This window comes from Thamnophis sirtalis, unplaced genomic scaffold (genome assembly GCF_051295495.1).
Source record: "Thamnophis sirtalis isolate CommonGarterSnake01/CBP01778 unplaced genomic scaffold, rThaSir2_p1.2 scaffold_11, whole genome shotgun sequence".
Classification (NCBI taxonomy): Eukaryota; Metazoa; Chordata; class Lepidosauria; order Squamata; family Natricidae; genus Thamnophis; species Thamnophis sirtalis.
This window is the reverse complement of record NW_028261391.1, coordinates 29,931,251-29,946,333: the sequence shown is the minus strand read 5'-3', so window position 1 is coordinate 29,946,333 and position 15,083 is coordinate 29,931,251. Positions and strand designations below refer to the sequence as shown.

Below are 15,083 nucleotides of genomic sequence, written 5' to 3'. Positions count from 1 at the left end.
CCTGGACCCACAGCTGACCTTAGAACATCATTTGTCGACTGTGACCAGGGGGGCCTTTGCCCAGGTTTGCCTGGTGCACCAATTGCGACCCTATTTGGACCGGGAGGCCCTTCGGATAGTCACTCACGCCCTCATCACCTCAAGACTGGATTACTGTAACGCGCTCTACATGGGGCTGCCTTTGAAGAGTGTTCGAAGACTTCAGTTAGTCCAGAATGCAGCCGCACGAGCGATTGTGGGTGCACCTCGTATACCCATGTTATACCTATCCTCCGCGAGCTGCACTGGCTTCCCATTGGTCTCCGAACACGCTTCAAAGTGCTAGTCGTTACTTTTAAAGCCCTAAATGGCATCGGACCTGGCTACCTGAGAGACTGCCTCCTGCCAATTACCTCCCTAAGACCGATTAGATCGCACAGACTAGGCCTTCTCCGGATCCCATCTGCCAGCCAATGTCGGCTGGCGACACCCCAGGGGAGGTCCTTCTCTGTTGCAGCTCCGGCCCTCTGGAATGAGCTCCCCGTTGAGATCTGGACCCTTACTACCCTTCCGGCCTTCCGCAAAGTGACTAAGACCTGGCTGTTCCGGCAGGCCTGGGGCTGTTGAGTTGTCCAGCCCCACTTCAGGTTTGTGACTGTTGTGCAATTTTAAACTGTTGTTTTATTTTTTTATATCCCCTCCCCCCTTTTACTGTAAGCTGCCCTGAGTCTCTTTTGAGAGTGAGCGGCATACAAAATTTAATAAATAATAATAATAAATAAATAATAATAATTTATTCAGCAAAATACATGCCCATAGTCACTCTTGATTATTTCCATGCAAGACTGCTGTAACGTGATCTACAGTATATTAGTTTATCTTTGGAGATTACCCAGAAATTACAACTAGTCCAGAATGTAATGGCACACACAGTTCTGGGTACTCTGTGGTTTGCCCTTCTCATACTGCTACTACCTGAGGTGCAATGACTCCTAGTTTCTTTCCTGGCATAATTCAAAGTGTTGGTGATCACCATAAAAGTCCTTAATAGTGCAAGGCCAGGTTATTTGTGGACCTCCTTTCCTTGAGGATATCTATCAGTCCTAACAGGTCAAATAAGGTAGGTGTGCTCCAGGTCCTCCTTAAATCCTATAATTTGGTAAAACCTAGGAGGCATACCTGTGAAGTTGCAGCTACCTGGCAGGACTGAAAGTATCAGAAACTCATGCTAAGGCAGTGGTTCTCAACCTTCCCAATGCCACGACCCTTTAATACAGTTCCTCATGTTGTGGTGACCCCCAACCATAAAATTATTTTCGTTGCTACTTCATAACTGTAATTTTGCTATTGTTATGAATCGTAATGTAAATATCTGATATGCTGGATGTATTTTCACTATTACAAATTGAACATAATTAAAGCATAGTGATTAATCACAAAAACAATATGTAATTATATATTGTGAAATCTTTATTTCTAATTACAAATAAATGAAATTTTGTCTTGAAGCATGATGTAGCATGGGTAACAGTCTTAATATAACAGTAAACTACATTGCTACATTTTGCGACAGTATGCACAATGCGAAATAGCAGAGCATTGTTTGGTGTATCCAACTCGTTGCACAGTTACACAAAATGTGGTGAAACTCACTTAATGACGCTCTTGCTTAGCAACCAAAATTTTGGGCTCAATTGTGGTCATAAGTTCTTTCTTTCTTTCTTTTTCTTTCTTTTTTTCTTTCATTTCTCTCTCCCACTTTCTTTCTCTTCTTTCTTTCTTTCTTTCTTTCTTTCTTTCTTTTTTCCTTCCTTCCTTCCTTCCTTCCTTCCTTCCTTCCTTCCTTCCTTCCTTCCTTCCTTCCTCTTTCTCTCTCTTTCTGCCTGTCTCTCTGTGTGTGGCTCTTTGTCTCTCTCTCTCTCTCCCTGTCTCTATCTGTCATTCTCTCTCTGTTTTCTGTCTGTCTGTCTCTCTGTATCACTGTCTCTCTCTCCTCCCTCCCTCCATCTCTGTCACTGTGTGTCCCTCTGTGTCTGTCTGTCTTTCTCCTTCTGTCTCTGTGTGTGTGTGTCTCTCTCTCTGTCACTCTGTGTATGTGTGTGTCTGTCTGTCTCTCACTCACTCACTTAATCACTCACTCTGTATGTCTCTCTCTGTCTGTCTCCCCCTCTCTGTCTCTCTCACTCTCTCTCTCACTCACTCATTCTCTCTCTCACTCACACACAGACACACATACTGTGGTCACCTTGTTGAGTGTTCCATTCACATTTGAAACACTCAACAACTGGCCTGCATTTATGATTTTTTGCAGCATTCTGCAGTCATAGGACCGAAATATATGGTTAAAAGTACCTGGCAGCAGCATTTTCCTCTGGGGGGGCTCTTCAGAACATCCCGAGACTGATGCCACCACATCTTCCCTCTTCAGGGACAGGTCCTCTTCAGAAGAACGAGGCCCCGCTGGTCCCACTTGCATTCTTCATCTTCCGGCCGTGGCCCCACACCACAGAAAACATAGGCGCGCGTATGCCCTGCGTAATTACAGCCTGGAGCAGGACCAAAGCCCCTCTCCCAACTGACCCTTCCTCCCTCGGAGGGCTTCGGAAGGAAGCTTCTGCAGAAGTCCGGACAAGTGAGAACAAGTTCCCATCGTTAACGAAGACTCCGAGGCTGTAATTGTGCGGGGGTGGGGTGGGTTGCGTGCGCCTGTGTTTTCCATGGCATGGAGGCTCGCCGAGGCCCAGCGCAGCCGGCGATGACTCTGGAGCCCATCTGGGAAGACGAGGAACGTGAGGGGGACCCTACCCCCTGCAGATGGGCTCCGGAGTCATCACCTGCCACCCAGAGCCTTGCCGCGGCTCCACACCATGGAAAACATAGGCGCACCCCCCCCCCATACAATTACAGCCTCAGAGACTTTATAATGGTGGAAACTTGTTCTCACTTACCCGGGCTTATTCAGAAGCTTCCCCCTGAAGCCCTCCGAGGGAGGAAGAGCCAATTGGGAGAGGGGCTTTGGTCGTGCTCGGGGCTGTAATTGTGCGGGGCGTGCGTGCACATATGTTTTCCACAGCGTGGGGCCAGGGCTGGAAGGCGAGGAAAGTGAAGGGAACCAGTGGGGCCTCGTCCTTCTGAAGAGGACCTGTCCTGAAGTGGGCAGATGTGATGGCATCAGTCTTGGGATGTTCTGTGGAGCCCCCCAGGGAAAAACACTGTGTGGAATGGCATTTTAACCAGGCGGCTGTCAGAGAGGAGAGGGCAGCGTACACCCATGTCTTAGGCGACCCCTGTGAAAGGGTCATTTGACCCCCAAAGGGGTTGCGACCCAAAGGTTGAGAACCGCTGTGCTAAGGCATTCAGTATCCTCTAGAGGTCTTGCATAGGTTGCTTCTGTAAGTGAGTGCTTTAATTCCTTACAGTTCCAAATGAAGCACTGTCTGTATATTCTCCACGATTGGTGGAGACAGCGGTCACATAGGGTTAACTCCGTCCAGTAACCAATAGGGCTGAGTCTACGGATTATAAAGCCTTCCCCTTTGCTGCTTTCCCCCAGTTTTAGACTCAGCCAGTTCTGGGCTGGACGTGTAGTTGGCTTCTCTGATTTAATTATTCCAAATTGTTAATTGGCTATTCTAAAAAAAAAATTCTTTCACCCTTTGCCATCCTTACATCTTGCAGGCAGAGAGAGACTTCCAATTGGATAGGGCGCGGTTCCGTGCTGCGGAGCCAGCCACGTGGCTTCAAACGCCACTTTTAAAGCGGCAGAGGCTTTTTTTCTCTTCAGCCTTGTCGGAAGTTCCATTCAGGCAGCGGAGAGGCTCTGACACTTCTACTTCGCTACAGACTGCCAGGAGAAGCCAGAAAGAGCCCCGGTGACAAGCCCAAGGGTGGTAACCCTGCAGCTTTGTCGGAAAATGCAGTGCAACAGCTGCTGAGCCTCAGGAGGATTGCTGGCTGTTTTCCCTCGCAGGGATACTTGCGGATGCCATTTTAAGCTAGCAGATAGTATGAGGCAGTTAATTTTGGCACAAAGAGATTGGACGCCATTTTGGGACAACGGTCGGTAACGGGGCTGCTTTATCAGCAATACCTTGAGAGTGGCTGTTTTCCCTGGTTATCATTATGGCTTCTAATTCTGGAGATGGGGCAGTGGACTCTATTCAGGTCTCTCAACCAGGTAGCCCTTTGGCTGGTCCTTCTTTGGTCCAGCTTTCAAGAAAAAGGGCGATAGCATCTGCGGCAGCTGAGGAACCCCCTTCAAAGCCTCCTAAGTCAGCCAAAAAAGGGGAGATGAAGCAATCCAAATCTGCATCACAAAATACCTCTTCCAACAAGTAGGCACACAGTGGCAGAGTCAGTCCTCATCCTTTCCAGGTGATTCCAGTCTCTCCTAACAGTCCTCCTCCTAACAAGCCTCCTCCGGGCTTCTCTTTCTGAGCCTGATTTTCCTTCCCAGATAGGAGATGGTACTGGAGGTAAATCAATAAATGGGGCAGGGCCTTCTCCGGTGGCAGATCAGGCTTCCTCTTCCATGGGTTTTTGGGGATTTGAGCCAACCCCGGCTATAACCCCTGATGTGGCTGCCATCATATCAACAGCAATTGAAAAGGGCATTGCTGCGGGCCTCAACATAAGAGATCTTCTAGTCACAGTTCTAAATCCAAATTTGAGGGCTCCAAATCTAAGAGCAAAGAGAAACATTCCTCTCAGAAGGCCCCTTCTGATCAATCCATGGTGGAGGACGAAGAAGAGCAACCTTACAGAGATTCAGATCTCTTGGAGGACGAAGATCTAGGCCCCAATCAACCAAACTTTGTGGGCTTGTTTAAACCTGCTCTTTTTCGATCTTTGCTGTTTAAAGCAAAGAAGATTGCTGGTTTCAAGCCTACCCCAGCTCCTAAAGCTGCTGCCACTGAAGATCCTCTCTTCCTGGAGCCCACTGTTGAAAAGGAGGTCATTCCTTCTCCTAGAATTTTTATGAATATAAATGGACCTTATAATGGACCTCTCCTAGCACTGGTCCTCTGCCTAATGCCCTTGATAAACGTCTATACAATGTGGGGCCTGCCCTAGTTAAGGTACTAGATCTTCCTTCTATAGATTTGCCAGTGGTAGCCCTGGCTTCCCCTAATGCAGCCACTAGTGCTCCAAAGATTCCCTCAAACTTGAGGATAAGCATTTGTCGAAAGTCACCAGACCTCAGCCTGGGCTATTAGGGCTTCCACTTCTTCCTCATTTTTTAGCAGATCTGCTCTCCTTTGGCTAAAACAACTTCAGAGCAGGATTCCAAATAGGAACACCAGGGCCCACAGGGATTTAAACAAACTAAAAGTAGCTCTTGAGTTTTCTGCTGATGCTGCGCTTAATGCAGCTCGCTTTGCCCCAAAAGCTATTGCTTCCACAGTCACCTCAAGGCAATTACTATCGCTAAAAAATTGGCAAGCCGATGCCAAACATAAGTGGCATCTGGCCTCATCTCCCTTCTCTGGGGGTAGTCTGTTTGGAGTATTAGTGGAGTCGAAGAACAAGTGTAAAGTCCTTCAATTGACCTTCCGCAAGGTGGACAGTAGAAATTCTTCTACTTTCTATAGACACCAGCCCTTTCGAGGGCAGGATGGGGGTTTCTCCAACTGCCGTTCACAGCGTCAGTCTAACTCTAGGCTGGGCTACAACCAACTGCAGGATAGGTCCAATAGGACCTTCCAACGATGTCCTCCTAGAAAATCCTTTAGAGGAGGCTTCAATCGATCCTACACATGTCAGAAGTGACTGTTTGGAGGATCTCCCAATAGGGGGCCAACTGGCTGTGTTTGCAGACTGATGGGAGGACATAATAACAGATGCTTAGGTCTTGCAGACCATTAGATGGGGTCTGATCCTGGAATTTCTCTTCATTCCCCCAAGGCATTTTGTCCCTTGCCCAGTGTCTCGCAACAGTGTCAAGAGACAGCGGGTGGAACAGGCCATCGGTCATCTTCTTCAGATCAGGGCCATTCAAGCTGTTCCCAAGGGTCAAGAACACTAGGGGTTTTATTCCTGGCTGTTCGTGGTTCCGAAGGCCTCGGGGGGATGGAGACTGATTCTAGATCTCAAAGTCTTGAACCGATTAATCATTTATTGACGGTTCAAGATGCACTCTCTGCAGTCCACCCTCTCCTCAGTGGACCTCACAGAAGTGTATCTTCATATTCCCATCTTCTGCTAACACAGACAGTTCCTTCTGTTCAAGTACAGGGGAAATCACCACCAGTACCAAGCCCTCCTCTTCGGGCTGTCATCAGCCCCAAGGGTATTTACAAAAGTGCTAGCAGTGGTGGTGGCCCACCTTCGCTCAAGGTTAGTCAGGATCCAGGTATATCTGAATGACATTCTCCTGCTATCCCCCTCCATCAGGCAGGGCCACAGAGACATTTGAACTACCATTCAAGTCCTTCAGGAGCTAGGATTCTCCATAAACCTAGCAAAAAGCTTTCTGACCGTAGACACTCGTATTCTTCATATGGGAGCTCTAATAGATTTTGTGCAGGGAAAAGTGTTCCTCTCAGCAGATCGATGGAACAGCCTACAGGAGCTGACCAAGACAATCCACCGCCGTTGCAAATCCCAACTTCTCCAGTTGTCTCATCTATTGGGGAAAATGGTGTCCTGCTTCTCCATCATGCCATGGCCTCACCTCCACAGCTGTTGCCTGTAGTGGTACCTGTTACCATACCAGAAGATACATATCAGCTGCTCTCTGCAACAGGTTTGTCCCCCTCCACATGTGATAAAGTCCCTAGGGTGGTGGCTGTCACCAGCATTGACTCAGGGGACTCTCTTTTGAGAGCCGGTTTGCCTAACTCTCACCACAGATGCCAGCCTGATGGGGTGAGGGGCTCACCTCTAGTCAGGGATGATACAGAGACTGTGGTCACAAGCCAATCGAGCCAACACTATCAATTGGCTAGAACTGCGAGCCATCCATCTAGCCTTTTGACGGTTCCAGGTCACAGTGTGCAATACCCATGTCCTCATCCTCACAGACAATACCACCACAAAGGCACACATAAATTGGCAAGGGGGTACCAGGTCCAAACCGCTAATGAGGGAGATGTGGCTGTTGGGGCTTTGGGCGGAAGCCCACTTTCTCTCCCTCAGGGCGGAACACATCTCGGGTGTTGACAATGTTCAGGCCGACTGGCTAAGTCGAACTCAAGTAGACCAAGGTGAATGGAACATCTCACGCAACCTTTTCCAGGAACTGTCCCGCAGATACAGGAGACCAGTACTTGACCTCTTTGCCACAAGGGAAAACGCCCGACTTCTGCAATACTTCACCAGGTATGCATCTCCGGGATCAGAGGGGGTGGACGCTGTGCGGTGCCTGTGGCCCCCGGGCCTTCTGTACACATTCCCTCTTCTGTTCTAATTCAGAGGGTGGTGCGGAAAATGCTAGACGAGGAGGCGGAAATCCTCCTTCTGGCATCACATTGGCCCCATTGGCCTTGGTTCGGGGACTTAATGATGCTCTCAGTATCACCTCCATGGCGCATGTCCCTCTCACAAGGCTCGATTCAGCATCCAGACCTGCATTGGTTACAACTAACCGTGTGGCGGTCAAGCGCGAGGCATTGAGAGCAGATGGACTGTCAGACAGTGTCATACAAACCATAAAAGCCTCACACCATCCTTCTACGACTCGAATATACAATGCAACCTGGACAGTGTTTACCAGGTGGTGTTCCTCTTCTGACATTTTTCCCTTGTCTGCCTCTCTGGCTAATGTGATAGACTTTCTCCAACAGGGCCTTACCAAAGGTCTTTTGCCGAAACACATTAAGGCGTCAAGTGGCGGCCCTTTCTACAGTCTTGACTCTGCCAACAAGTGAGCCCATCTCGCACCTGTCGCATATTTGTCGATTCCTCCGTGGGGCAACCAACATTCGTCCTCCAATGATTCAAAGGTACCCATCCTGGGACTTAACTAAGGTGTTAGATTTTCTGACCAGGGCTCCGTTCAAATTGTTGCAGACCGCATCTCTACACCTCATGCTCAACGTCTGTTTCCTGTTCGCAGTGACTTCAGCAAGACGGATTTCTGAAATTGCAGCTCTGTCGATTAGAAGCGACCTCTGTATATTTCATGGAGATAGGGTCATTCTCTATCTAGATCCAGCATTTACGCCCAAAGTGAACTCATCCTTTCATAAGCTTCAGGAACTAATACTACCTAATTTTTGTCCCCATCCTTCTCTTGGGTAGAAAACAAGTAGCATACCCTAGACATTCGCAGGGCTATACGTATCTACATCAAACTTTCTGCTGCATTCAGGCGTTCTGAAGCCTTAATAGTCTCTTTTCAGCCAGCTTCCCTTGGCTCTAAAGTCTCCTCTTCCACCATAGGTCGCTGTCTTAGAGTCTGTATATTTAAGGCATACAGGGCAAACTATTTCATTCCTCCACAGGGTATAACGGCCCATTCCACTCGTAGTGCGGCCACGTCAGCAGCCTGGGCTACTCAGGTGTCAGTGGAGGAAATTTGTAGGGAGGCCACTTGGACTTCACCTATTCCCTTTATCCGTCATTACAAGATAGACAGCTGAAGCTGCCTTTGGAAGGAGAGTTTTACAACAAGTCCATTCTTTGGACTTTGCTTCCAAGGGGACCGGATCCCTCCCTTAATTAAGGACTGGCTTGGGTATGTCCCAACGTGACTGCTGTCTCCATCAATCATGGAGAATGGGTATTGGTCCCTACCTGATACGCTCATTCTCACTGCAGGTGGAGACAGCAGTCACCCCACCCTGTTCCGGTCAGGGTTCTCCTTTATTAGGATTGGGTCTGTCTTTTCTTTTCTTTTCTTTGTTTTCCTTTATTCTCCTTCTCCATATCAACAACACATCAGTCTACAGCATGTCTTCGTCTAAAACTGGGGAAGAGCAGCAAGGAGGAAGGCTTTATAATCAGTAGACTCAGCCCTATTGGTTACTGGACAGAGTTAACCCTACGTGACTGCTGTCTCCACCTGCAGTGAGAATGAGCGTATCAGGTAAGGACCAACGCCCATTTACTTGGAGACAACCTAGGAAGGCCCTGAAGAAGTTATGCTGAGGGTTCAATAACTTATAGTTGCCTAAACGCTTCAAGGGGGACACATGAATATTATTAGTATCACTGATCAGTTTCAACATGTACAGTATGTTCTACCTTCATATCTCTAACTGCTTCTCTTCTTCCTGTTTTCATTTCTCTTTCCTGATAAATTATGCTCAAAGTCAACCTATCCATGCTTTGGAATACGTTTTAAAAATGTACATACAAGAATAATTCCACACAGGGAAAGGCAGATAGAAAATTGGACAAATCATTTTATAAAAGAAGTACCATTGGAAAAATAACTTTAACAATGCTTTATAGTGCTTTATAAGGAATTTTACAAAACAACAATAAACATTTCTTTTTAATAAAAAACCAGATAATACTCCCAATGAATTCAGTGGCTCACAAAAAGGGGCAAAGAAAGATGTGCCTTTACACTAGTGATGCACAAGTGCAGTGAGTTGTGTTTTTGAAAAATAATATCTGTGCACTTATGGCATTTCCTTATCATACTTCATAAAGGTATTCTTTCCAAATTTTAAACTAAAAACTGGACACAACTAACATAAAATGGTCTTTATTGACACTGTGCAATCTAGCCTTCTGTCTGTACTAAATGCACAAATAAAGGTAAATGTAAAATTCCATTAATTTTTCTCTGTTAAAACCGATTTTCAAAGCAAATAAGAAGAATCAGATTAATAGCATTTTAACCTGGGTTTAATTCAAATGCAATTAGATATTTCACAACAAAATGGTAATATAATCCAAACTTACTTTCTCCTGGTTCCTCTTCCAACAAAAATGCTTCCTGTAAATCTTGACACAAGATAGCTGCTCACTCCAAGACGACTGGCCAACACATATGCAGGATTATATTTCACAGAATATTTCTAAAATATCCAACATTTACTTTTAATATTTGAGAACTATATTAACATTTATAGAAACAAAAATATGGAGCCTTTGAAGACTACAGATTTGTTATGCAGTATATTTCTATGGACAAGTCTTTATATAAGGTATCTAATGAAGTGGATTTGTATCATCCTTCAATTTACAGGCATATAGCAAATGTATATAGGCTTCAAGTAAGTAGGATATGTATTTTCAGAAATGATATGTAATAGGGTAAGAAACTACTGAGGTTCACAGTGTACCATTTCTAATAGAAAAACAGAAAGAATAAAAATAATGAAATCAGCATTTGCTGAATAAAGAAAATAAAGAGGTATTATGAGAGTAATGGGGAGGTTAATATGTAAGGTTGGTTGTTGGAAGGAAAGAAACAGGAAAAGGAAGGAAAAAATCTTTTTTTGATAGATTTACAAGGAAATAAAAAAGAATTGTACTTTGTCCTTGACGAAAAACACGTTCAAAGTTACAACTGAAAAAAGTGACCTATGACTGGTTTTCACACTTATGACCATTGCAGCAGCTCCATGGTCACGTGATCAAAATTCAGGGGCTAAGCAACTGATTCATATTTATGACAATTGCAATGTCCCAAGGTCATGTGATGATCTTTTGCAACTTTCTGATAAGCCAAGTCAATGAGGAAGCCTGATTCATTTAACAACCAGGTTACTAACTTAACAACTGCAGTGATTCACTTAGCAACTATGGCAAGAAAAGTTGTAACATGGAGCAAAATTCATTTAACAACTTAGCAACAGAAATTTTGGAATAAATTGTGGTCGAAAATTGAGGACTACTTGTAACATTATTATTAGGTATTTCAAGGCAAGAAGCATTTATTTCCCAGCAGAAAGATTAGCATAAATTACAGTTATTTTCCCAGTTCTCAGCTAAGATGCAATGCAATTTGGTTGCCACTTCTGAATATTGTAGTTTACAAACAGCAAACAGATGTTATATTTATCTCAAAGTCATTGGATCCACAGCTGACATTGGAATACCATCTGTCGGCTGTGACCAGGGGGGCCTTTGCCCAGGTTCGTCTGGTGCACAAATTGCGGCCCTATTTGGATCGGGAGGCACTCCAAATGGTTACTCATGCCCTTGTCACCTCAAGGCTGGACTACTGCAACGCGCTCTACATGGGGCTGCCCTTGAAAAGTGTTCGGAGACTGCAACTAGTCCAGAATGCAGCCGCGCAAGCGATATTGGGTGTACCTTGGTTACACCTATCCTCCGCGAGCTGCATTGGCTTCCTATTGGTCTCCGGATGCAATTCAAAGTCCTGGTTATTACCTTTAAAGCCCTACATGGCTTAGGACCAGGGTACCTGCGAGACCGCCTACTGCCTCATACCTCCCAGCGGCCGGTGAGATCCCACAGGGTGGGCCTCCTTCAGATGCCGTCAGCCAGACAATGTCGGCTGGTGGCTCCCCGGAGGAGGGCCTTCTCTGTGGCTGCTCCGACCCTTTGGAATGAGCTACCCCCGGAGATTTGGACATTGCCCACTCTCATGGCCTTCAGAAAAGCTGTTAAAACCTGGCTATTCCGGCAGGCCTGGGGCTGTTGACCTCACTCTTGAGGTCCAGCCACAATCAGATAGAGTGCATGTGTGATCTTTTTAAATTTGTCTTTCCTTCATTTTTTATTATTTCCTTTTCTTTTTGCTTTGTAAGCCGCCCGGAGTCCTTCGGGATTGGGCGGCCTATAAATCTTGCAAATAAATAAATAAATAAATAAATAAATAGGGACAGAAAAGAGCTGTAATAATAAAATTGCCTGATAATCTCACAGTCAAGCTAAACCAAAAGCATACAACGGCTTTTAAGGCAAAAAGTCAGAATAAGTAAAGTCTAGAGAGCTAGAAACCAATTAATTTTGTCCCGAGCAATGAAATGAACTATTGGAGTAATTATTGTCTATTGAAATGATCTGATTAACAGAATAATGCAAAGATATACTAATGGAAGCAAATGTAAACCAATATAGTCATAGATTGGTCTTAAGGGCTGGAATGTTTCAGAAGTTCAATACTTTTCTTACCAGAATTCTGATTTGTCAATCATAATTATAATTCTAAATCAATCACTGGCTGGATGTTGAATATAAGTAATTTTCTTTTTTTAAGAAATAAAATATTATTAAACTTATCAGAGCATAAAATACAAATTAAAACGAAAATCATAGGAAAATGGAAAAAGGGAAAAGAGAAGGATGAAGGGGGAAAATAAATAATAAACATAATAAATAATTAAATTCATAGGCAATTTTCTAATCTAGTTCATGGAGGAAGCTTTTAATTCTAAAATGGCAATATGTTTCATTAAAGAATATTTAAATAAAAAAGTTTTAAAACCAGTTCAAAATACTTTAGAATCATTTAGATTCTAGGGTATGTATACCAAAATATAAATGGAAAAGATTAAAGTAAAATGATGTAATTGTTAATTATTTGAATTTTTTTCCATACAGTTCAATTACTTCCTGAAGGATTAAGATGAACTCTGCAAGGGTATTCCACTGCTAGAAAATTAACACTCACATGCTGATTCTGTATTAAGATATCCAGCTGAGGTTCAATTGGAATGTTGAAAACAACACGGATTCTGCCATCTGAGATTACATCAGAGGAATCTTGAACCTAAAAGGAATAATTGATACACATAGGTTCACAATGGAAAAAATGTCTTCTAAATATTTATGTTGATTACAGGTAGCTTAACAACAATTCAAATTAACAGTCTCGGAAAGGGTGCTTTATGGTCTGTAAAGCATTTCGGATCATTGTACTTACCCACCTCAGTCATGTGATTACATCTGATTGTTTGACAACTTGTTTACATTTACAGCATGTAAACTACCAATTGCAATCTTTTCTTACATTTTCCATAGAAAGTCAATGGGGTAAACAAAAGGAAAGATTGAAGAAACTGCTGAAGGAGACCTTATCTTTGAGGACTAAGTGAAAGAGTTTCTTACCAAAGGATTTTAGCTCCATGCCTGCTTGACACAGAGCTGAAATTCTTAGTGCCTACTTGCATGGAGCTGAAATCCTTCGGCATGAAGCTCTTTCAGTCGGTCCTCAGAAATAATAGATAACGGGGGGGCTTCGGGGGGAGGAGCTGCCGCCGTCAGGAGCTTAACGAAGCTCCTCTCAGGGATCTGGTTCGTATATCTTATAAGATCTATAGATATCTCCCCTTTCTGGCAGAAAGGGGCAGGGAGAAGGTCAGTCGTTAGGATCTCTTTGTAATTCATAGCTTTTTTTTGCTGTGAATGGAGAAGAGGTTCAACATTAGCTGAGCTTTTACTCCGGCCAGTTCTCCGCGGCTGTTTTTTTTTTGCAGCCCTAGGCAGATTGCCCTCCCCCCCCCCCCCAGGACAAAGCTAAGCTATTTAGAAATTAATCCGGGCGGGGACCATTCCTGAGGAATTTCTTCTATCACTATCTAAAATACCAGCTTCAACTTTGCAAAAGGCTCCCTTTTCCAGCTGCGTCACAAGATGGCGATCTTATAGCTTTTGTGTTTGATGTGACGTACTTAGTCAGCCCTGCTCTCCTGAAGGCTTCTCCGTATTAACTGTTAAAAGATTAACTGAGGGGAGCAGAGACTTTGATTTTTGGCTTGCTTGATTGCTTGTCTTTTATTCTTATTCTGGAATGGCTCCCAAATCTAAACAGAAGCGCTTCCTTAATAACATATCTCAAAAAACTGCTATGAAGCCGCTACCCTTGCCTCCTACGCCCACCACTGGAGATTTGTTAACACAAGAATTTCTTCTCCAAACGCTTAATAATTTTAGACAGGAAATTAATCAACTGATATCGGATTTATGTGATCAATTTGATGCTAAAATTGCTCAAGCAAAGCAGGATATGATCGGAGTAATGACAGTCATGACAGATTATATTGCTGAAACGGAGGATAAATTGGAACTTTTGGAAGAAACTAACTTTAATTTGACATCCAAAATTCAAACGTTACAACAGGAAATTGAAATTGCTCAAAAACAACTTGTCATGATAAATTATAACAAGACTGCCTTCGCAATAAGAGTTAGAGGACTGCGTGAAAACGAACAGGAGAATTTGAAACAGATCTTCTTTGAGGCTCTTAGCCGCTCGGTGGGAAGTCCGGGACTTAATTTTGATTGGCAGATTCAAAAAATTTACCGCCAGAATTCGTGGGTAGCAAAACAGCGACAGCTTCCGAGGGACATAATTATATACTTTACCACAAGGGAATCCAGAAATGTGATAATACAGAGGCTTTACAACAAGAGGTTGAGAATTGATGGACAAGACTTGATTGTTTTTAAAGAGATACCATCTCAAATATTAAGAACAAGGAGAGATTATAATTTCTTAGCTGAAGAACTCAGAAACTCTCAGATTCCATACAAATGGGAAGCCCCAGCTGGCATTACAGTTACATTTGGCAATCAAAAACACCGCATTAATTCTGTCTGTGAAGCCCGAGAATTTTTTTACAAGACCTTGAAGGCGGGACTTCCTGATTCATCCGGACCTGGAGAGAGACAAGGAGAAGGAGAAGACAAGCAGCGAGACACGTGGCCACAAGGCGGAGGGTGCTGCTTTCCTCTTCCGGAAGGGCAGAAGAGTAAAGAATAAAGACTTAGCGATGTTCTTAAAACTTTATGATTTCTGCCTGGGATAAAATGGAAAAGGTGCATATCGATGATGAGACATGGAGACTGAAAGAAGCGTTGCTGATTGTGGACACATATTGTATATAAGATTTGTTTGAACTCTAATTCAAATTGCGCATGAATTATTTTCCTAGGCGAGGAGAGCGGAGATTGTGATCTTTTTGAGTTGTGGTCTGGGACGAACGGAGTTGGGAGGCGCGTGGGAGAGGGAAGGGTAGTGAAAGCTTAACTAGACTAATTGGGGCTAGAATGCAAGCTGATGTTTGTATGGGTCGCTATTTCAATATAAGGTTAAAAAAAGATTAGTCAGAGAGTCTCCAGGAGTGGAGTAAATATGTGAGGAGCAATAGACGCGGATAAAATATATATGTGGATATGGATAAAGGCAGGGTGGAAGGTAAAAATTTACATGTGGATGTGGGTAAGGATAGAATGGG

General features: G+C 44.2%; 1 protein-coding gene across 3 annotated transcripts in view; it reads right to left on the bottom strand.

Moving 5' to 3' along the window:
• Nucleotides 1-15,083, bottom strand: part of XRN1 (5'-3' exoribonuclease 1) — a 65,275-nt gene that overhangs the window by 18,934 nt on the left and 31,258 nt on the right. For all 3 annotated transcript variants that reach the window (XM_087725433.1, XM_087725435.1, XM_087725434.1), the window contains exons 23-24: nucleotides 12,518-12,616; nucleotides 9,835-9,950 (exon numbers count right to left, since the gene is read on the bottom strand). In XM_087725433.1, the coding sequence (XP_087581559.1) occupies nucleotides 9,835-9,950; nucleotides 12,518-12,616 (215 nt within the window). The remainder of the gene's footprint in view (nucleotides 1-9,834; nucleotides 9,951-12,517; nucleotides 12,617-15,083) is intronic.